The 19,834-nt window shown below is 56.0% G+C and overlaps 6 protein-coding genes across 6 annotated transcripts in view; 4 read left to right on the top strand and 2 right to left on the bottom strand.

Annotated features, from left to right (window-relative positions):
• Nucleotides 1–22: 22 nt before the first annotated feature.
• Nucleotides 23–990, top strand: MONBRDRAFT_33294 (uncharacterized protein). The gene is made up of 3 exons (XM_001747681.1): nt 23–408; nt 531–621; nt 744–990. Exons 1-3 carry the CDS (start codon nt 138–140, stop codon nt 769–771), a joined length of 390 nt encoding a protein of 129 aa, XP_001747733.1. The 5' UTR covers nt 23–137; the 3' UTR covers nt 772–990.
• Nucleotides 991–1,192: 202 nt separating this feature from the next.
• MONBRDRAFT_33293 (uncharacterized protein) lies at nt 1,193–4,571 on the bottom strand (the record flags this gene model as incomplete). The annotated part of the gene is made up of 10 exons (XM_001747597.1): nt 1,193–1,841; nt 2,076–2,668; nt 2,770–2,851; nt 2,966–3,043; nt 3,301–3,413; nt 3,507–3,606; nt 3,686–3,815; nt 3,947–4,088; nt 4,177–4,242; nt 4,533–4,571. 10 exons carry the CDS (start codon nt 4,569–4,571, stop codon nt 1,193–1,195), a joined length of 1,992 nt encoding a protein of 663 aa, XP_001747649.1.
• A 223-nt stretch (nt 4,572–4,794) lies between these two features.
• MONBRDRAFT_37916 (uncharacterized protein) lies at nt 4,795–7,562 on the top strand. The gene is made up of 7 exons (XM_001747680.1): nt 4,795–4,879; nt 5,477–5,579; nt 5,708–5,749; nt 5,860–5,936; nt 6,088–6,278; nt 6,413–6,502; nt 6,624–7,562. Exons 1-7 carry the CDS (start codon nt 4,825–4,827, stop codon nt 7,149–7,151), a joined length of 1,086 nt encoding a protein of 361 aa, XP_001747732.1. The 5' UTR covers nt 4,795–4,824; the 3' UTR covers nt 7,152–7,562.
• Nucleotides 7,563–7,670: 108 nt separating this feature from the next.
• Nucleotides 7,671–10,897, bottom strand: MONBRDRAFT_37915 (uncharacterized protein; the record flags this gene model as incomplete). Its single annotated transcript, XM_001747596.1, has 10 exons — nt 7,671–7,982; nt 8,111–8,553; nt 8,670–9,034; nt 9,146–9,275; nt 9,343–9,486; nt 9,612–9,635; nt 9,748–9,826; nt 9,956–10,085; nt 10,166–10,599; nt 10,733–10,897. 10 exons carry the CDS (start codon nt 10,895–10,897, stop codon nt 7,671–7,673), a joined length of 2,226 nt encoding a protein of 741 aa, XP_001747648.1.
• Nucleotides 10,898–11,086: 189 nt separating this feature from the next.
• MONBRDRAFT_27193 (uncharacterized protein) lies at nt 11,087–18,439 on the top strand (the record flags this gene model as incomplete). The annotated part of the gene is made up of 19 exons (XM_001747679.1): nt 11,087–11,210; nt 11,738–11,840; nt 11,976–12,022; nt 12,114–12,243; nt 12,323–13,088; nt 13,196–14,126; nt 14,430–14,479; nt 14,593–15,318; nt 15,903–16,084; nt 16,331–16,505; nt 16,665–16,753; nt 16,884–16,938; nt 17,084–17,195; nt 17,293–17,346; nt 17,427–17,526; nt 17,612–17,673; nt 17,758–17,873; nt 17,990–18,091; nt 18,125–18,439. 19 exons carry the CDS (start codon nt 11,087–11,089, stop codon nt 18,437–18,439), a joined length of 4,239 nt encoding a protein of 1,412 aa, XP_001747731.1.
• A 697-nt stretch (nt 18,440–19,136) lies between these two features.
• The window catches only part of MONBRDRAFT_9903 (uncharacterized protein), a gene marked incomplete at both ends in the record, with an annotated part of 2,548 nt that continues 1,850 nt past the window's right edge, over nt 19,137–19,834 (top strand). Inside the window, 3 exons of the mRNA XM_001747678.1 lie at nt 19,137–19,195; nt 19,295–19,386; nt 19,476–19,534. Coding sequence (XP_001747730.1) covers nt 19,137–19,195; nt 19,295–19,386; nt 19,476–19,534 — 210 coding nt within the window. The remainder of the gene's footprint in view (nt 19,196–19,294; nt 19,387–19,475; nt 19,535–19,834) is intronic.

Raw genomic sequence — 19,834 nt, 5'->3', positions numbered from 1 at the left:
GAGAGGGGATGAGGGTATTTGAAAAAAAAATCAAGTAGAATGGACAAGCAAGGACGTCTCTCTCGCCAGCTCGCTTTTCTCTCTCTCTCATCTCTTGCCTGGCGTGTCGTTCGCTGCAGACAGGCAGAACAGATAGGATGGATCGGCAGGATCAGGCGGCCGAGTACCTCGAAGAGCATGGCGTGCTTGATCTCTTCAACAACATGACAGCTCAGCTGGTGTATAATCAACCGGCTGACCCCAAGGCATTCCTGTCGCAGTATTTGGATACGCTGATCGAACGTCGGAATGGCAAGGAGGTGGAAGCCCCGGTCGCCAACTTTTTCGATGCAGAAAACGCCCGTGCCGTCTTTCGTACCTTTGACGCGTCCTCCCGCGGCTTCTTGACCTTGGATCAATACCATGCTGGTCTGTCTCTTTGCTTGCGACGCGGCGCACCAATTTGAGAAGCTCAGCCTTTTGGCGGGCCTCGCGAACCACACCCCGGTCCGGGCTCATAACCTTACGCCCTGCCTTTGTGCCGACGACAGCTATGGGTAGCCTGCTGCTGCACAACTACAATCGTGAGCCCAAGGGATTTGTTGAGGGCCGCATCCTTCCCAATACCTTTGTAGAAGAGTGGTGAGTGGTCGTCAGACCAAACCGGCTTGCCGCCCGCTTGCTTTGTCACTCTGCTTCTCTCATCTGGGCCGTCTACCCCGTGTCATTTCTGCCCCGCATTCATGCGTTTTGCCTACTACTAGTGAGCTGGCGTGTCAGAACATTCTGTGAATGTTGCGCGTCAACTTCAAGTCCCGCTGTGTGGGCTCACATGCGTCTCGAGCAGCTGATGTCGGCGTTCCCGCTCTCGCCCTCGCCTGCTTGCGTCCATGATGTGATGATGTGCAGCGCTGCTTGCGACTCATGTGTGTTTAGGGTATCCCCTTTCTCTTGTCCCGTCCATTTTGTGCAAAGTCTCTATTGTTACATCCGCAATTCCAAACAACCTTTAAAGTTTCTTGCAGCCATTCTTTCAACGTCTTCTTTTACCATCCTCCTCGGCTCTTCGCCAATCCCCAATCGGTCAGGTTGCGGCCTAAATCTTTTCAATTAAAGGGTCAAATGATTCATTTATTATTATGATAAAGCTCTCCCACAAAAGCCCGGAGGTAGTGAGTTGCGGCTGCCAAGCTGCCGCAATCACCACACTGTGCTACGACATGGTCTGTGCCTGGGTCAAAGCCGAGAGAACGGTCGAGGGAGCCGCACGTGTCACGGGCCCCGGCCGTCGCTGTCGCGATGGCCGCTGCGCTTGTCCAGTGTAGGTCATTTTGATCGGCGCCGGCCCCCCTGCTCGGGTGACCGTGGACGTGCTCGCGGTGCTCGTCATGACGCCGCCGCCAGCGTGCTTGATGGTGCTTCCCGAACCTCGGACCGAATCGCGCGAAGCCCCTCGTGTCGAGCCTCGCACGGTGCCTGCTCGCGTGGCGTTTAAAGAGCGCTGCTCACGTCGCTGTGCCAGGGTCTGACGGAGGGTTTCAGTCTTGGCATCGGCCTTTGGTAAGGTTTGGCGCAGTTGCTGTGCCATGGTCAGCTCCTGGCGCCGCGCCACTGCGCGATCTTCGCGAGCCTGCTCCACTACGCGCCGCTTTTGATCCAGCATCTCATCCTTGGCCAGTTTGAGATCAAACAACATCTGGCGCTTCAGTTCTTCCTCCTCAAGTTGCTGTTCCCGCAGCAGATCAAGTCGTGCTCGCAGCTCAACAATGGACATTTCATTTAGCAAGCCGTGATTCCCGGTTTCTGTCAAATCCACCACTCGCGTCCGATCCGTGGGAATGGCCTCCAACGCCCGAATCTCGCTGCGTATCGTTTCCGACGCAAGGTACGAGGTCAGATGTCAGGTACAAGGAAGAATGTTGAAAAAGAACAAACAAACAAACAAACAAAAAATCAAGAACAACACAAAAAAAACCAAAAAAAAAAAAACAAAAACAAAAACAAACCAAACCCCTCACCCTTCCCCCCCCCCCCTCCAAGAAGAAATTGCGAGACCGTTGGACACGAGCGTTCATGTGTCGCACTTCGCGACCTACCGAATCAGGTCTGCGCGTCGCTCGAGGTCGGCTGCTGCCTCAATTTCTGCTTGACGGCGCAGGTCCTCCAACTCCCGCCGCAGCTGCGACGAGGTCACCTGGTTCTCCGCCAGGACCGCGGCCTTGGCTTCAGAGACTTGCTCGCGTGCCTGGCGTGTTGCCTCGACGTGCTCCTTACGCAGCTCAGCCTCCCGCTCCTGCTCCTCAAGGAGACGCAGGCGGGCCTCTTGTTGGCGCAGTTTAAGCTCGGCGGCGGCCTTTAAGTTTTGTTGTTCCACCTCCTGACGCGCCAGGATGGCTTCTTCACGGGAAAGCTGACCCGCCAACACATTCTTTTCGACATCCGCCAAGCGCTGCGCTTCCGCCTCCAGCCTCGCCTGTCGATCGCGATCAGCCATCTCCTCTTCATCAAAGTCGCCCCGCGCCAAACCCTCCAAGCGGGCAAGCTCAGCTTCTTGCTGCTTTCGAAAGCGCAGCTCCTCGCGCAAGATGGCTGCAGCATTGAGGCGCACGTTCTTGTTCTGCAGCACGGCTGCTGGAACGGGACGCGCCCGATGTGTGTGTGCCGGCAGTTCCTCCAGCTCTCGCGCCCGCTAAAACACACCCGCATGCCAGCATCGAGATCAGTCACTGGCGTGTACAAACAGGAGAAATGAGCTGCGAAGCGTCAAGGACTGAGACTGGCCCACTTTACCTGTTCCGTCATGTATGCCTTGCGTGCCAAATCACCCATGGTGGGTGCACAGCGCGGGGCCTGCTCTGCAGCCAACCGTGCTCTGATGGAAATGGTCAAGACCAGAGGTGGATGCGCCAACCAGAAGGGTGAGCGCGTGGGGAGGAGAAACGCGTAGGGGACAGTCGCGTGCGCAATCACCGAGCAAGAGACCTACGTGCGCTCTGCTTTGTCGCGATTTGATCGGCGCTTGCGCTCCAGTGCGGCCTCCTCTAGCGGGGTTCGGTACACCGAACTAGGGCATTACCAACAGTTAAACGATCGTGAGCACGAGTGTGCAGAGGCGAGAGCCGGGGACAAAAGGGCTTGGCTCACGGGAGCACGGAGGGGGAGCAAGCAGAACCAACAGAGGAATGTCACGGGCTTTGATGACGCCACCCACGGGCTCTTCGGCTGGCAAATATACAGGTCGATGTCTGCAGAGAAACCGCCGCGATAAAACGCGTGAGTTGACCAGCTCCCCCTTCTGAAGATCCCGCAGAGGTAACGTACTGAGGCTCGGTGAGGTTGAATGGGGCAGGCTGCGTGAGGCGCACGGCAGCCCGTAACGTATCTCGGGTGCCATTGCTTGGCGATGACACGCGCGCCTGGAGAGCAGCAAGCGCCTGAACAATTGTTGCACCGTCAGATGTGATATACGTGGAGCACGGGTCTGGTGGTAACGGTTGGTGCTGGGTGGTTGCAGTGAGCGGACCCACCTGCATCAGGGAATCTCCGTACTCGAGCAGGGGCCCAACCAGGTGCGTCTGTACGTAGTCATCATCATAAACCTTGAGCCATTCGTCGTGGAGAAAGCCCCTGCGTGGCACGCGCGGGCCGTTAGGCGGCGGAGGCGGAAGGACGTCGGGCCGAGGCAAGCTCTGAGGTGCGAACGCACAAAATATTTTCGCGATCGGTGAGAAAGCCGAAGAAACGGAGTAGCTTGTCGATGAGCACATCTTCAATCAGCTCCACCAGCGTCACGACGCCGAGCTCGCCCAGACGCATGGTGCCGAGATAGGCCAATACTGCGAGCGGCGATCCATAGATGGGTGTGAGTCATTGGATGGCCTGGCTCTTGGCGGCACTGCTCTCGAACGCCAGAAAAGGCCGACAGCATGCTGGAAGGCAGGTAACCCATCAACAAGAATGGACGCACTCGAGTACAGGGGGCGATCGCTGCGGAGGGCGCGAACAGGTTCATGGGCAAAGAAGCTATTGACGGGGACGCGAAGCGCGCGGTGATGCTTGAGGCAGCCATTGTACACCTCCTGCACAAAGGTTTCTGTGTCTGCATCCAGCTAAGGGTCGCGAGATGAGAGGGAGCAATGTTGAGCGTTGCCTTGAAGAGTGGGTGACATTTAAGTGCGCGCGCCGGCCCAGACTCACTTGTTGCGCTGCACAAAAATTGGCCAAGATCACATCTGGCGTGCGAACGGTATCCTCTGCGCTTGCCTAGCACCACAAAGCATCAACAGCATCGCAGAGTCATGCCACTGGGCAAACGCGAGAAGCGAGAGAAGCATGCTCGAGGTCGCCGCGAGGCAACATGCAATTGTAGATTCCGGCGGCGCGCAAACACCGCTCGGACAGCCTCGCGCCTCGAGCACCAGCTCCAGCCCTCCCACCCCTAGCAAGCCACCATGCCCCACCAAAACGCCAAGAACCCAAGAACCCAAGCCCAAGCCCCGAGCCCCGAGCGGCAGAGCGAGATCATGAGCAGGCAGGGAACAGCGCCGACTGACCTTGAGCGCGGCGACGCAGAGGTCCAGCAGACGTGTCATGACGGTATCCAAGCAAAATAAATGTAAATGCTTGGAGACATGTATTTTCTCATGCAAACCATTCAGGTTTTGCGATAACCACATCTTGCCTTTGGCAACTTCACTGCAACCGTCCACCTTGTAAGACGTCCATCTAAACCGAAGATCACTCCTTGAAAGTAAAGCAACATCTTTAACACACCCTCTCGAATATTAACCCAAACTCATTTTTCTCTCTCTCTCTCGGTCTTCCCGCTTCCTGCTACCAAGTGTCATGGCCACGCGCGTGTTCCGGCGCTTCGCGTCCACTGCGGCCAAAACGGCAGCCGGTGAGTGCTTCTTTCGCTCCCGCTTGCCCCTTCCCCGGCGGGGTGTGGGTGTTGTTGGTTGGTTGGTTGGGCCTGCTGGGGATGGATCTTTTCAGGTGTTGAGGGTGTTGAGGGGTGGGGCGTGTTGTTTCAGCTGGCTCGTGCGATCATCCGCACAATGGGCGGACGGGGCACATGGCTGGCCAGCTGGGCCGTCAACATGATGGCTTGTGCGGGTTGCCAGCTATTGTGGGTGGGTGGTGTTGGTCAATGGGTGCTGGTCCAGACATCATTCAAAGGGCGGCTCATCCGCCCTTTTTGGATGAAAAACGTCCCCGTGCCCATCCCCCACCTGCTCGACCTGCTGGGCGTTTTATGTTTCCTTTCCTTGACCTGGGCATGCCGTCCTTTCCCTTTGTGGCAAACCCCGGGCCCTCTTTCTATTCTTTTGCGTTTTGATTCTCTTCTCATTACCTATTAGCCAGGGCTGTCAAGGAAACCCACTTGCACCGGCTGCTTGGTGGTTGTCCCGAGCTGTCGGGATTTTACATCTTTTTGGTTACCATGCACCTGCCACCACGGTCTCATGTTTTTGCCGTTCTTTGCAATGCCTTGTAGCCAACTCTGGCTTGACCAAGTATGGTGGCCGCCGCACCGTCACTCTGATCCCCGGTGATGGCGTTGGGCCCGAGCTCACCGCTGCCGTTCAGCGCGTCTTCAAGTGCGTTTGGTCCCCCGTCACTTTCGCGTTGCCCCGTCCTCCCCTCTGTTCTCTGCTAGCTCTGGTCATCATGCTCACACCCCTGGTCTGCGCCCTCGATTCATGGCATCCGAACCAACTCTCTCCAGGGGCATGCGTGCGCCCATTGATTTTGAGGAGATTGCCTTCCAGTACGTCTTCCTTCAGCTCTCCCTTGTTCTTTTTCTTGGGATCCAACAGAGGGCTAACGCTGTTTGCAATGGGTGGTCTTCTCACTCGCCCCTTCCTCATGTACTTGTAGCGGTACCGATGACAATGCGGTTGAGAAGGTGCAAGAGGCCATCACCTCCCTGCGCCGCAACGGCGTTGGCCTCAAGGGTGGGTTCTTTTTTTTTTTCTTTTTTTTTTTTTTTTTCTTTCGTTTTCTTTCTCGACTCTCGGCTCACAGCATACACAAATTACGTTTGGCGTTGCGTGCGAGCTTCTTCTCACCAATTTGCGTCCTTTTTTTTATTCTGCTCGTGTACAGGTGTGTTGTCGACGCCTCGTGGTCGTGCCACTCGCAAGTCGTTGAACATGCAGCTCCGCACTGAGCTGGACCTGTACGCCAACGTCATCCTCTGCAAGTCCCCCGAGGGCATGGATACCCGCCACAAGGGCGTTGATGTCGTCGTTGTGCGTCAGAACACCGAGGCCGAGTACACTGGTCTTGAGCACGAGGTAGGCTCATAATTCTTTTTGCTCGCGCCGTTTCTTTGGTCTGCTAGTCAGTCATGTGTGTTTTTTTTTTTTCCTTTTCTTTTCAATACATCACTTTTTCATGCAAATGCTCACATGACCGTCAACTTTCGCAGATCTCGCCTGGCGTTGTCGAGAGCCTCAAGGTTATCTCCCGCGAGGAGTCGATCCGCATTGCCAAGTTTGCCTTTGACTATGCCCAGCGCGTATGTTGTTCAACGTCCTGCCTGGGCGCTCTCCCTGCTCCTTGCCTTGAAGTACCGGTATCAGATCGCACCTGACTGCTTTGGGTGTCCTTTCTGGGTCCCTTCTTGTCTGCCCACACAGAACGGTCGCAAGAAAGTGACGGCGGTTCACAAGGCCAACATTATGAAGCAGGGTGATGGTCTCTTCCTCAAGTGCTGCAAGGAAATTTCTGCCCTGTATCCCGACATTGTTTTCGAGCCCATGATTGTTGACAATACCAGCATGCAGCTTGTCTCCAAGCCTCAGCAGTTTGATGTCATGGTCACCCCCAACTTGTATGGCAACATTATTGGCAACATTGGTGCTGGTCTCGTCGGCGGCGCTGGCATGGTTGCCGGCTTTAACGTCGGCTATGACTTTGCCGTCTTTGAGCCCGGAGCACGCCAGGCCGGTGACATTGTTGCCGGCAAGCCCTCGGTCTCGCCCGTGGGCATGCTCTCCTCGGCTGCCCTCATGCTCCAGCACCTGGGTATGGACACCTATGCCGCCGCTCTCCAAAAAGCCCTGGACGAGGTCGTCCAGGAGGGTGTCGTTCGCACCAAGGACATGGGTGGCGACAGCACCACGGAGGATTTCACGGATGCCATCCTCGCCAAGGTCGCCGTTTAAATTGCGCCCATGCTTCACCCGGCCTGAGCTATCGTGTTTCTTTCGGCATATTCAACCGCTGTTTTGATCTCCCTCATTGAGGCTGGATCCTTTGACATTTGCCCGTACTGCTTTTTCGATTGGATTCGAAACGCCATGTGCTCGAGTCTTGCAATTGCGGCCTCTTGCGCACCACTCCTCTGCTTTTTCCGTCGCCCTTCCTCTGACTTTTTTTTCTCTTCATTTGACATGGTCTTCATCATGCATGATCTTACAGGTGGCCTCAATCCGTATGGCGCCCCTGCAAAGTGTTTTTTTTTTCTTTTTGCCTTTGCCTTTTCGTGTTGGCCATGCCCACCTCTCTTTGCCTTTTTTTTGTTGAGTGTTTTTGCTTGTTCCTTCTTTTTTTTTTTTAGTTGAATCCATCCATAGGCACATTAAAAGTCGTGGCGACAATGGCAGTGGTGTTATGTCAACTCTATTTTGGGGTGACATGGGCCTTCTCAACATCGGGGACCACTAGGGGCAGCCTAAACTTACTTAAAAAGTGAAGTTGCCAGATGCGGTCAGGGGCACTGTCGCGGTCTCGAAGGGGTCCTGATTTTCAACAAACAACACTGCCTTGACATGCGTGTAATCCTGAGGCGAGCCAATGTAGCCGGGGGCCACCGTCGATTGCCACGACAAAGTGCGATTCATGCTCGTGTAGACAAACTGTGTGTCCTTGGTCAAGCCCTTTTGGTAGTTGAGTGAGTGGCCATCGTCCTCGACCAGCGTCATGGTACCGTCAGCCTTGTCGTACACGTGGACCTCGAGAACACCACCCAGGTCATCAGAGCGCTGCACTTTTTCCTGTGAGCAAGCGGTCAGCACCGTGGGTGAGGCAGTGAGATGTGTTGCAGCAAGGAGCAACATGGGTTGGGCATGGATTTGGCTTTGTCACTGCAAAAGAAATGCATTGCGGAACAATCGCGACCAACCTGGTTGGTGAGCAAGATCGCGCCCGCTCGCACAAAGATTGGAAAATCCTGCAGGCCGAGGGTCTGGCGGACAGTGGTGGGACCCTGGTACGTCTGGGAGGACTCAAATGCAAACCAGGTGCCGGCCGGCAGGTAGGTGTTGGACTGGTTTTCGATATTTAGGTGCTGCGGTCCGGAGGCGTGATCGTAGTACGTGGCTGCCAGCTCGCCGGGAATGATGGTCTTGCCCACCATGTAAAACTCATTCTCATCCGAGGGAAATTCGTACCAGCCCGGGTGAGCAATGGGTTCGCCGTTGCGGTACAGGTTGTGGGCCAGGGAGTACATGTGGGGGAGCAGGCGATAGCGCAGGTTGAGGGCGTTGCGAAAGCCCACGCAGTGCTCATCCGTGCCGTTCCCAGCGCTTCCGGCCCCACACCAGAAAAAGGGAAAGCGAGGCGTGCCTGCGACCAAGGTCAATGGCGCATGAGTACGTGGTAGCAATCTGATCGTACGGGCGGCTGGCAAATGCGGTCCAGCCGGCTCGGCGGAGCGGCAAAGATAACCGGCATATTCTTACCCTTCATTTGGTGCACGCGCATGATGGGAAAGAAGACGCTGGCCTGGTACTGGCGCAGGAGGACGGTGGCGTCCGGGCTGGTCATGTCGCAGGTGGTGTACGGTTGGCCGTTGACAATGAAATGCAGCATGTAGGCATGGGAGCAGTTTTGTGGATCGCCAGTCCAGGTCGAGGCGGGGAAGCGTTGCATGCCGGGCTGGAAGGCGCGGTTGATGGTGAACATGCGCTCATTGGGGCGAACGGCCTCCCATTCTTGCTGTTGCGCCATGTTCCAATAGAGGTAGGTGTACCATTGGGTTTCACCTTCGTCGTTCCACCAGTAGTCGACACCATCTTCAAGAAAGTGAAGATGATTCTGAGTGTACCTGCGTGCCAGTGCGTGGATCGAGCCAGATGGACTCAAGGTGAGCGGGGCAAAAAACAAAACACTCAGGGCACACGAAGGTTGAGTAAAAGTCAAATGGTGTAACACATACCAAGCTCGAAAGTCAGCGTTGCTATAGTTCCAGTTGTTGTCACCAGCACCGACGCTGTAGTTGTCAGGCAATAGCCAGCCGCTTGAGTTGCAAAAGTCGATGTTGGAATAGGTGCGGGGTTTGCGGATGCCTGGAACAAGTCGCAAGCTGAGCATGGGCAAGAGTGCCGAGGCGGGCACCCGAATGCAGAGACTTACCAGCCCAGCGAAAATTCATGACGCTGTGGAAAAAGTTGAGCAGCTCCGCGGGCCCGGAGGTCTGGTAGGTTTGTCCATTGTACGTGAAGGTTTCATTGCCCCAAAAGTCGGGCTTGTATCCAAAGTCACCACAATTGAGGGGCGCTGCGATGGTTGACAAAAAGTCGGGACACAAGGGGCAGAGAGCGGTTTGGTCATGTGGTGAGTCCAGAGAGGGAGTGTTTGTGGTTGTTGTGGTTGAAGGCGGTTGGGGAGAGGGAGCTACATACCAGAGCCGTCGCAAGCATCCGGACCTAAGATGACAAGGGGAGGGGAGGTGCAAAGGCGACTTGAGACTCGGTAATGTTGGCCAAATGAAAACAAAAAATTTAATGATCATATTGCCTGTCTCAGCTTGGAACGTACCAAACCAGTCGTAATCCATGATGAAGCTATCAATGGGGTACATTTCGTTGCGGAAGCGGCTCATGTTGGTCTGGACCTCCTGCATTTAGGGTATGCGGGGATTCATGGCGGAAAGAAATTGGAAAGGGGGTGAGGCAACCTATGAAGGCGGGAATGTCCCAATCAGGTGAAATGCCGATGGCTTTTGGGGGGGACCCCAATGTCGCACCTGCATGGTATCGTAGCCCCAGTAGGTGGCCATGAAGCCCATGGTGTGGCGGGGTGGCACGGCGGCGGCCCCAGTGAGCTCAAAATAGACACTGCTGTAGGAGTAGCCATCTTGGGGCATGGCAAAATACCTGGGCAGGAGCAAGTGTGCATCCGTGTTGGTGAGCGGTGGGCTAACTCGGGCGGTCGACAGGGCTAAAATGGGACGTACCAGTCTGCGGCGTGGCCGAGGATCCACCAGCCGGCGCGAGGGGCGATTCCGTTGGAAGAAAAGCCGGCTCCATAGCAGTGCACGTCCTTGGGGTCGTTTTCATAAGGGCTGACAGCAAAAGCAAAGACCTTGCCCTCCTCATCATAGTACATGGGGGCAGAGAAGACGCCATTGTTGAGGCAGGGCTGTGGGGTACCGTCTGGCTGGCTGGTGTTGATGGGAAGCTGCATGTAGCCTTGGTCCTGGTCCACGAAGGTAGGGCTGCCTTTGCTCGAGGCAAAGACGTTGCGGTGGGCGTCATACAGGACCCAGGATCCATCATTGCCCGTCACCAGGGCGCCGGCGCCAGTGGCCACACCAGTTCGGCCGTTGATGGTCACGTTCTGGGGTGTGGGCATGTGGCGACTGGCATCCAAGGACGGGGTTTCCAGTGCCTATACAAACCCCGCCGCAAATCGGCTGGTGAGACGATGGAGATGTACGATAAACTAGAAGCAAGAACCAGGTGCGCGCGCCGACAACGAGGGGGCGAGGGGGAGGGAAGCAAGACGACAGCGAGGAACGCACCGAAAAGTCGTTGGGATCAAGGCGCACGCTGAGACGAAAGGTGCGATCAGAGCCAACAAAGGCCCGCACATAAACCTGATTATCCCCTTGCACCGATCCTGAATTCAGGGCCAAACCCAGAGCCAGAACCAGGAGCAAACTCCGCATCCGCATCGGCGCCGCCATCTCCGCGAGTCAGTGACACACACACACACTCTCTCTCTCTCGAAAAAAAAAAAAAAAAAAAAAATGCACGCGATTCAAGGAGAACAAAAGTATTTTCAAGTACAGCCCCCAGCCAAGAGCCACAAATGGTGAATCAGAATAAAGTATTATACTAAATCTTGGATGAGGCAAGGGGTTTCTTGTTCAGACATGTTTTTCTCTCTCTGTCTCTCTCTCCTCTCTCTGTCTCTGTGTCTCTCTCTGTCTGTCTGTCTGTCTGTCTGTCTCTCTCTCTCTCTCTCTCTCTCTCTCTCTCTCTCTCTCTCTTTCGCGAGTCGGCGCGCATTTTTTTTTTTTTTTTCAACGGCAGTTCTCCTCATCTGCCGTTTGATCTTTCTCTCTCTCTACGCTGCTTCCCCCTTGCTCCTTGATCCCCACATTTCTCTCTCTCTTCTCCTTGGTCCCCACACTTGCCACCCCGCTGCTCCTCACTGCTGCTCGACGGTCGCCTCGCTCCCTCGCTCCCTCGCTTGGGGCCTTCTCTGGACGCTCCCCATCATCTACCCCCCCCCACCCTGGCTCGTTGCTCTTGTTCTTCGTCCTGTCCCTTGCTCGCTCTCTGCGCCCGCTTCCAAGTTTCCGGTTCGCCTCGGTGCTTTGGGCTGTGGCCTATATGTTCGGGATGTGAGGAGCCGGGCTCACGTCGCATCATGAGCCGTGGGGCTGCGAGTGTGCCCATTGTGGATGATGGCGATGGCGAGGCTGACGCCCGGTTCCGCGGTCGTGGTGGCGGTGGCTGGAACTTTGTACGGTTTTCCCTGCCCTCTGACGCTCGCTCACACCTGCTTTTGATTCCCCAAGTTTCACCCTGGCTCGTCTACTTTGATGGGTGCGAGCAGAGTGAGTACATGTCGATGAAGAAAAGCAAGCTGCAAGACCAGTATCATCAAGCCGTTCCTGCCAAGTATGTCTCTCAATCCTGCCTCACAGTCCCCTAGCCTCTCCTCCCTTTGTGGTGTGACCCGTGTCCTTCCTGTCTCAATTCTTCGCTGAGAGCACTCCGACTCGTGCCTACTCAACTGTGGCCGGCGCATGCTAGGAGTGATATCTTCCAGGGCCTCTTCATGTACATCAACGGGCGCACAGGTCAGTCCCCGCGATTGAAAGGATTCGAATGCCTTTGTTGCCATGATTGCATCCACCTTCACGTCAGGTCTTGGCCCCCTGGCTTGGACAGATCCCCCAGCCGAGGACTTGCGAACCTTGATCTTGGAACATGGTGGCAGTCATACCCTCTACTACTCTATTACCCACGTGACCCATGTCATTGCCACCAACCTCTGCGGGGCCAAGATCAAGGATCTCAAGTTCGTCCACGATGACCAATGGGCTAGAAACATCTCAGTTCATGTGCTCATTGCCGTCTTTCGCTTGCCGATTTTTCAGGAATAAGAAGATTGTGACCCCGCAGTGGCTCTTGGATAGCGTGCAAGCCGGAGCTCGGCTGCCCATCGGACCGTATCTAGTGTACCACCGCGAGGGCATTAATCAGCAGCGTCTCGACTTTGCTGCTGCTCCCACAACGGCCAAAACGACCCTGCACGGTTTGCACGAAGATCCAAATCAGCCGACCGAACCCTCCTCGCCGCCGCCGCTCGTGGGCGTGGTCTGCGAGCCGACAACAATATCCCCAGAGACCGTCCCGCAGGGGTCAAACTCTCCATCGCCACCCCCTCGCCTGGCACCCACCTCGCCCGCGCCACCAGTGGCTGCAGCGACGCACACGGATGCCAATGAACCAAAGGGCGGGGAGCTGCGACGCTATGGCCCCATGGTCTCGGGCAACAATCCCAACTTTATCGAGCAGTACTATGCCCAATCACGGCTCCACCACCTGTCTACCTCTGGTGCCGAGGCCAAGGCCTACGTGCGACGCTTGCAGCGAGAAGCCGTGGCCGCGGGCCAGCAATTAACTGCCTTTAGCACGGACTACACGCCGGGTCGGGTCATCGTGCACATTGACTTGGACGCGTTTTTTGTCTCCATTGCTCTTCGAGAGCGGCAGGAGCTACAGGACCAACCGGTGGCGATCGCCCATTCGGGCCGCGAGGGCAGCAGTGAGATCTCATCTTGCAATTACCCCGCTCGTCAATTTGGCATTCGCAACGGCATGAGCATGCGTCGTGCGCTGGCCGCTTGTCCCCATCTCCAGGTATCGAGCGGCGGCCCTCTTCTTGTTGTCATTTCTCTTTCTGGCCCTCACCCTCTCGTCTGGCTGCACCACCTCTTCCCCTACTCTCTTCTCTGGCTATCAACTAGACACTGCCCTATGAATTTGATAAGTACAAGCTGGCCAGCCAGGCCTTTTATCGACTCCTGACGGCACGCACGTTGCGAATTCAAGCCGTCTCTATGGACGAAGCGTACCTGGACCTCACGGGCCTTGTTCGCCCTGATTACAGCCCCCATCTCTGGCAGGCGGTCCAGCAACGACAGCACGAGGGTCACCCGCCTTTGTCGCCCGCACCATTGCAGGAGGCATCGCTGCCTGTCCCGACTCAATCTGCCACCGAGTTTGTCGCTGAATTGCGTACGGCCATTGCAGAGGAACTTGGCATTGCGGCCAGTGCTGGTATTGGACCCAATGTGTTGTTGGCCCGCTTGTGCACACGTCTAGCCAAGCCCAATGGGCTCTACAGTTATGCTGAAGCCAATGTGGAGCGCTTTATCGACCAGACGGCACTGAAAGATCTACCTGGGGTTGGCTGGTGCACGGCAGGACGGCTGACCACCATGGGCATTGCCTCCTGCGCCGATCTACGGGCTCTGCCCTTGGACCGGCTGCAAGCCGATTTTGGTCACAAGAACGGGCAAGCCCTGTACAATGCCTGTCGGGGCATAGATCCATCCCCGCTCAAGGACAACGCCCCGCCCAAGTCGGTGTCCGTTGAGATCACCTGGGGCGTGCGCTTCGACAAGGATGCCCAGGTTGACACTTTTGTGAGCAACCTCTGCCGGGAGGTGTGCAGTCGCCTCGAGGCTGTAGGCCAGCTTGCCACTCGCGTGACGCTAAAGATCAAGCAGCGCAAGCCCGATGCCGGCGATCCTCACAAGCGGCTCGGCCATGGACCCTGCGACGATCGCAACCGATCAACTGCCCTACCCTCGCCGACTGACGATCTGGCTACCATCACGGCCACGTGCCTTGAATTGACCCATCTCTTGGCGGTGCCAGTTCTTGATGTGCGAGGTATCGGCATATCCCTCCACGCGCTAGTGGCGCGGGAGGCAGCCCCACCTCTGACAGATGGCTCGGGGGCAAGTCGATCCGCACCTCCCCGGCGTGCGACCAGTCTGGACCGTTTTCTCGTTGGGCGGGGCGAAACTAGAGCTGGCGTCGGTGGCACGATCAAGGTCAAGGCCAAGACACCTGCACCTCAGGCAGGGAATCAGCATCCAACGCGTGCTTGGCCACCGGGCACCACGGCATTGTCATCGACGTCGGCCTCAGCCTCAGCCTCGACCTCGACTTTGGCGCCTCCCCCCGCCGTAGCGTCGGCGACCGCCACGAGAACACCAGCTTCTGCCGCCGCTGCAATGACGGTATGACACTGAGTGTAGGGTCTGCTTTTTTTGTCCGTTCTTCATGTCCTCCAACGCGCCCTTTGTGCTGCGTGTTTCGTGTGACGCTTGATTCAATCCGCCGCTGTCGTTAGATTGATGCATCAGTGCTGGCTGAACTGCCCGAGGAAATTAGGAAGGAATACGCACACCTGGTCCCGCCACAAGCAGCAGACTCGGACGAGCTGCTTGTCATCGGGGCCACGCCGCCAGACGAAGAGCTGCTTCGTGTGAATGGGCACAATCGAACTGAACACACCGCCATCAAGGAGGATGAGGATGAGGTGGACAGTAGCATCGAAGTGTTGTCCAGCCGTGGCTGCGATACGCCGGCCCCTGGCCGGGCTGCGGCGGCTGCCATGCAGAGCGGTATGGGGGAGGACCATGCTGCAACACACACAGCCGTGCGTGGCCTGCCTTTGGTGCCCAGCGCCTCGCAGTCTAGCTTCATCTCACCATCACAATGGAACGCCGATGTGCTTTCCGAGCTTCCGCGAGAGCTGGTTCAACAGCTGAAGGAAGAGGCTTCTGCCGAGCGACGGCGGCGAGCAGAACGTGCTGCCGAAGCTCGTCGTAGCGAAGAGGTGCTTCGCACGCTGCAGGGGAGCGAGGGCAGTCCTCCACTGCCAGCTCGCAAGCGTGTGCATGCTCTCGCAGACGGCGGTGGTGGCAGCGGGATTCGCATGGATGTGAATGCGGTGCCCTTGGCCGAGCAGCCGCTCGTGTCGCGTCGGCGCAAGACGCCCCAGCCTGCACTTCGATCCACCTCGTTGGCGGCGCAAACTGGAGCAGCGGAGCCAGTGCGAGTGATTGCACGGCCGGTACGGGGGGAAGAAGTTGTGTTTCCGTTTGCAGTCGATGGACCGGCCACGCAGGAGCTGGAGCCAGCGCCGGAGCTTTGTGGCTGCACGGGGTTTCGAGCATGGAAGGGCATTGTACACGACTGGGTGGGGTTGAATGCAACGGCAGCGACGAGTGCTCGCCTCGAGCAAGTGGGTAGGCTGGTGCTGGGCTTGGTGCAACACCGTCGTCTGGAGGAGTGCGTGACGCTCGTCCGCATGCTGCACCGCCTTACCTATCGTCAAGAGCCATCACCTTGGCAAGACTTTTATCCCATCCTCTTGGACCGGATACAAGCACGCATGTTCAGCCTCTTTTCCACCCAGCTGGCCCTACCCAATCCACCCTCGCGTCACCCGGGCCCATAGTCGTCTTGACTTGCATGGTGCTTCCCCCTCCCTCCCATACATTCGACGACCGTTCATCATTTCCCATAGTCAGGTCGCTGAGCGACAAATTGATGATGACATTTTAACGTGTGTGTCTCTCTCTCTGCAACGGTCTCTTGGTTCCATGTCTAGTTTGGCTAAACGTCAGACACCATCTCTGGTTTGGCCCTTTTTAGCTGGCTTGGCGCCTTGGCTACAGCTCTCCCTCTCTGTGTTTCTCTCCCTCTCACATGCCCCTCTACTTCCAATCTCTCTCTCTCTCTCTCTCTCTCTCTCTCTGCGCGAATGCGTCTGACATTTTGTTCGAGAGGAGAAAAGAGAGAGAGAGCGCGCGCGCGCGCGGAGGACGACGACCATGGTGACGACGGCGGTGAGGGCGGGGGCGCTGGCTGAGGAGGCGCCAGAGAAGGTGCGGGATCATGAGGCTGTGAGTGTGCCTGTGGAGGGAAACAAGACTGGATCAGTGGCGGCACCCTCGGCACCCAGGTGAGGTTGTTCGGCTTGTGTATGTGGCGTTGCAGGTGGCGCGCGTGGCTGTTCGTTGTGAGCAGGCTCGTCGGGTTTGTCTCTCCTCACACTGGGGGTGCATGCGTGGCTTTGCTAGCTCGGTCATCATGTCGCTGGTTGCTGGTGCCATCTTCATGTTCACGGGCCCGGCTGTGATCATCATCAACAAGATGATCCTGGTCGACTACGACTTTAACTATCCAACTCTTCTCGCCAGCGTTGGCGGATTCGCTAGTGCCGGCGTGGCAGGCATCCTCCTCGTCTCGGGCAAGGTCAGTGATGTCTTGTTCCTGGACGCCCAGCAGCCGTGTTTGATGACCTGGCACGTCAAACCCCCTTCTATTGTTGCACTCATCGGCTTCAAACCTGTCTTTTGGTTTTTCTTTTTTTTTTTTTTCTGGGCGGGGGGTTGAACTCGCCCGACGACGTAGTCCAAACTGCAGCACGAGCATGTGGTCGATCGCCGCTTTTTCCTGACCAGCATTCTTCCCGTCGCTGTTTTCGGTGGACTTGCTCTGACGTACGCCACATCGCTTGAACCTTGCTTTTCGACCTCTGTGATCTCGCGATCACTCGAGCCGCTCCCGCTGCTTGCTTCTTTGGCACCCAGTTGATGTACGGTACCTTTTTTGTGTGTGTCTGTTGCCCAGAACTGGCAACATGTCCTACAGCTATCTGACCGTCAGCTTTATACAGATGCTCAAGGTTGGACGGGGAAGAGGGCCAGAAAGAGTTGAATACTTTGATGCTGCACTTGCTTTGGTCTCTGAACGCGTGCGACGGGCGACCGCTTTTCGACCCCCACCTCCTTTTATTCATTCTCTTTGTCTTTGGCTGCTACGATTGACAGGCGCTCACCCCCGTTGCGACAATGGTCCTGCTGACCTCGGCTGGTTTGCTCAATCCCAAACCGCAAGCCATGTATGCAGTCTTTGCAATGACGATTTTTACAGCGGCAGCAGGTGCGCCTTTTTTGTGACTTGCAGCTCATCAAGAATCGACAAAGTGGGTGCTTTGCGAGTGGTTTGGAAACTGACCCATCATTCCACCGGGATGCAGCATACGGCGAGTTGAATTTCAATCTGGGTGGTTTCCTCGTCATGACAGCCAGCGGTATGTTTACACACGTTCGGTGGTGACGATGACCTGCGCCACTTGGTATCTGCTAACCTGATGATCGTGGCTTGCTGCAGTGGGTTTGGAGTCGAGCAAAATGCTAATGACACAGAAGCTATTTACGGGCAAGGTGGCCTTTTCCGTGGTCGAGTCGCAATACTATCTCGGTCTTCCCACGTGAGTCACTTTGACCTGCCTCCACTTTTGAGGGAGAAAAGCCGGTGGCTTTGTATTGCCTCATTTCCGTTCTCGATCCTTGCAGTGGCGTGGTCCTGATCGGTGTTGCCATGTATGAAGAGCTGCCACGCATGTTCCAGTCTGGAGGTATGGCGGGAATCGTGTCGACGGTTGCTGGTAGGCTCACACACACACTCGTCTCTGACAGCGTGGTTGGGGTTTGCCACATAGACTATCAACGGTTGTCAGAACTGGGTATGCCGCTGACGCTGAGCATCCTGTTGACATTGGCGGTCATCTATTCCTCTTTTTTTGTCATCAAAGTGATGAACAGTCTCATGCTCAAGGTGTGGCACTGCGGAGGGTCGTAGAGTGGCTGTAAGGGGGCAAGGGCGCGGTTAGTCTGCAAGCTTTGTGTCCACGCTTTGCATAACACGTGTGTCTGCCTATTTGTGCCCGACAGCTGTTGGCCGCGGTGCGCAACGCGCTTTTGGTGATGTTTTGCGCCCTGGTGCTCGGAGAGCAAGTCTCCGCCTGGCAAGGCGTCTGCTACGTGGCCACGCTGGTTGCGTTTGCTTACTATAACATGATCAAGTAGATCCCGATTGTCCAGATCGGCATGTCCATTGGCCCAAACCTCACGCATCACTGGCCTATCGTGATGTGTGTGTGTGTGTGTGTGTGTGTGTGTGTGTGTGTGTGTGTGTGTGTGTGTGTGTGTGTGTGTGTGTGTGTGTGTGTGTGTGTGTGTGTGTGTGTGTGTGTGTGTGTGTGTGTGTGTGTGTGTGTGTGTGTGCCCTGCGATAACCCGACCTCTACCCTGCCCCCGCTCAACCCGACATCCCCATTCTTGCCTGTTCCGAGCCGGATTGTTTTTAGTTCCGAGTCTGCTGTTGCCACATCTACATGTTAGCCCTGATGAGTTTGTCATCGAACGTCCCCCCTCCCATAGCCCAAATTGCATCCATTGCATAGTCTTACCAACACAAGAAAAAAAATTTCGCCTCCGAATTCTGAATGCTCGTCCTCACCGCGACACCCAAAGAGCGAAAGGGCGAGGCAGACAGGCAGACAGACAGGCAGACAGATAGGCAGACAGACAGACAGACAGACAGACAGACAGACAGACAGATAGACAGACAGACAGAGATACACACATAGAAAGAGAGAGAGGGAGAAAGAGCGAAAAGCGAGAAGGAACTGGAAACTTTTACATGAACATGAACGTCTCTCTCTCTACATCTCTCTCTCTCTCTCTAAATTCCTCTAAAACTCTCTCTCTCTCTCTCTTCATCTCTCTCTCTCTCTCGCTCTTCATCTCTCTCTCTCGACATCCCTCATCTCGCTCTCTCGAAATCTCTACATCTCTCTCTCTCTTTAAATCTCTCTCTAAATCTCCCTTAATCTCTCTCTCTCTCTCTCTCTCAAAATCTCTCTCGCAAATTCTCTCTCATTTTTTTTAAAAAATTTATTGTTCAGATCTGTCAGTGGCAGTTGGCTCGCTCGCTCCGATCTGTGTGTGTGGGCGTGCGCTCAAGGTCTTGATCTGGTAGCAACGGGCTGATTGCTGGATTGTACAATGATCGTTTGAGCAGTGGGGGTGGGACACGATGAGCAGGTGGCACGGTCTTGTGGGCTTGCTGGTGGTTCTGGCCATCCTGCCCAGCTGGTGAGTGGGTGTGAGCTGTGGACCGACTGGGGCGGGGCGTATCCGGCATGACACGACGTATTTGCCTTTGCTCATCACGGTAGTGGGCGTGCATGGTAGGACGGCTGCAGCCAAGCGCTCCAAGCAGGAAATTCAGCGCCTGAACAGTCGCTGTGAGGGCTGCGAGAGCATTGCTAAAAACTTTATCAGCGGTACGCGTTGCTTCCCCACCCAGTGCCGCCTTTCCCCGTCGAGCCGAGCTCAAGCTGATGCGCTCATGTCGAACGTGGCGCCGTGGTAGCCTATGATCAACTGAAGAACAACATCGAGTACAGTGGAAGCAGCAAAGGCTGGACCAAGGTGAGCTGTGCCGCCCACTCGGCTGCAGCGAGGTTTTTTTTACTTGCAGCCCTCACTTTGATCCTTGCTGGTTTGGTATCATCAAGGACAATGAAAAGTTTTTGGGACGGTACAGCATGGACGAGGCCCTGCTTGGGGCCTGTTTGGAACAGCTTTGTCCCAAAAGCGATACAAAGTGCGCTCGTGCCAAGTCTCCACATTGCACAGTCTTGTCTCGTCTTTTTCCGACTGTGGTGTCTTCCTCCCNGTGTTGCAGGTGTCTCAACGTAATGAGGACGCTGAGGAACGAATCGAAGAATG

The sequence above is a fragment of the Monosiga brevicollis genome, genomic scaffold (genome assembly GCF_000002865.3).
Source record: "Monosiga brevicollis MX1 MONBRscaffold_18 genomic scaffold, whole genome shotgun sequence".
In the NCBI taxonomy this organism is placed as follows: domain Eukaryota; class Choanoflagellata; order Craspedida; family Salpingoecidae; genus Monosiga; species Monosiga brevicollis.
This window is presented reverse-complemented; position numbering and strand designations above follow the sequence as displayed.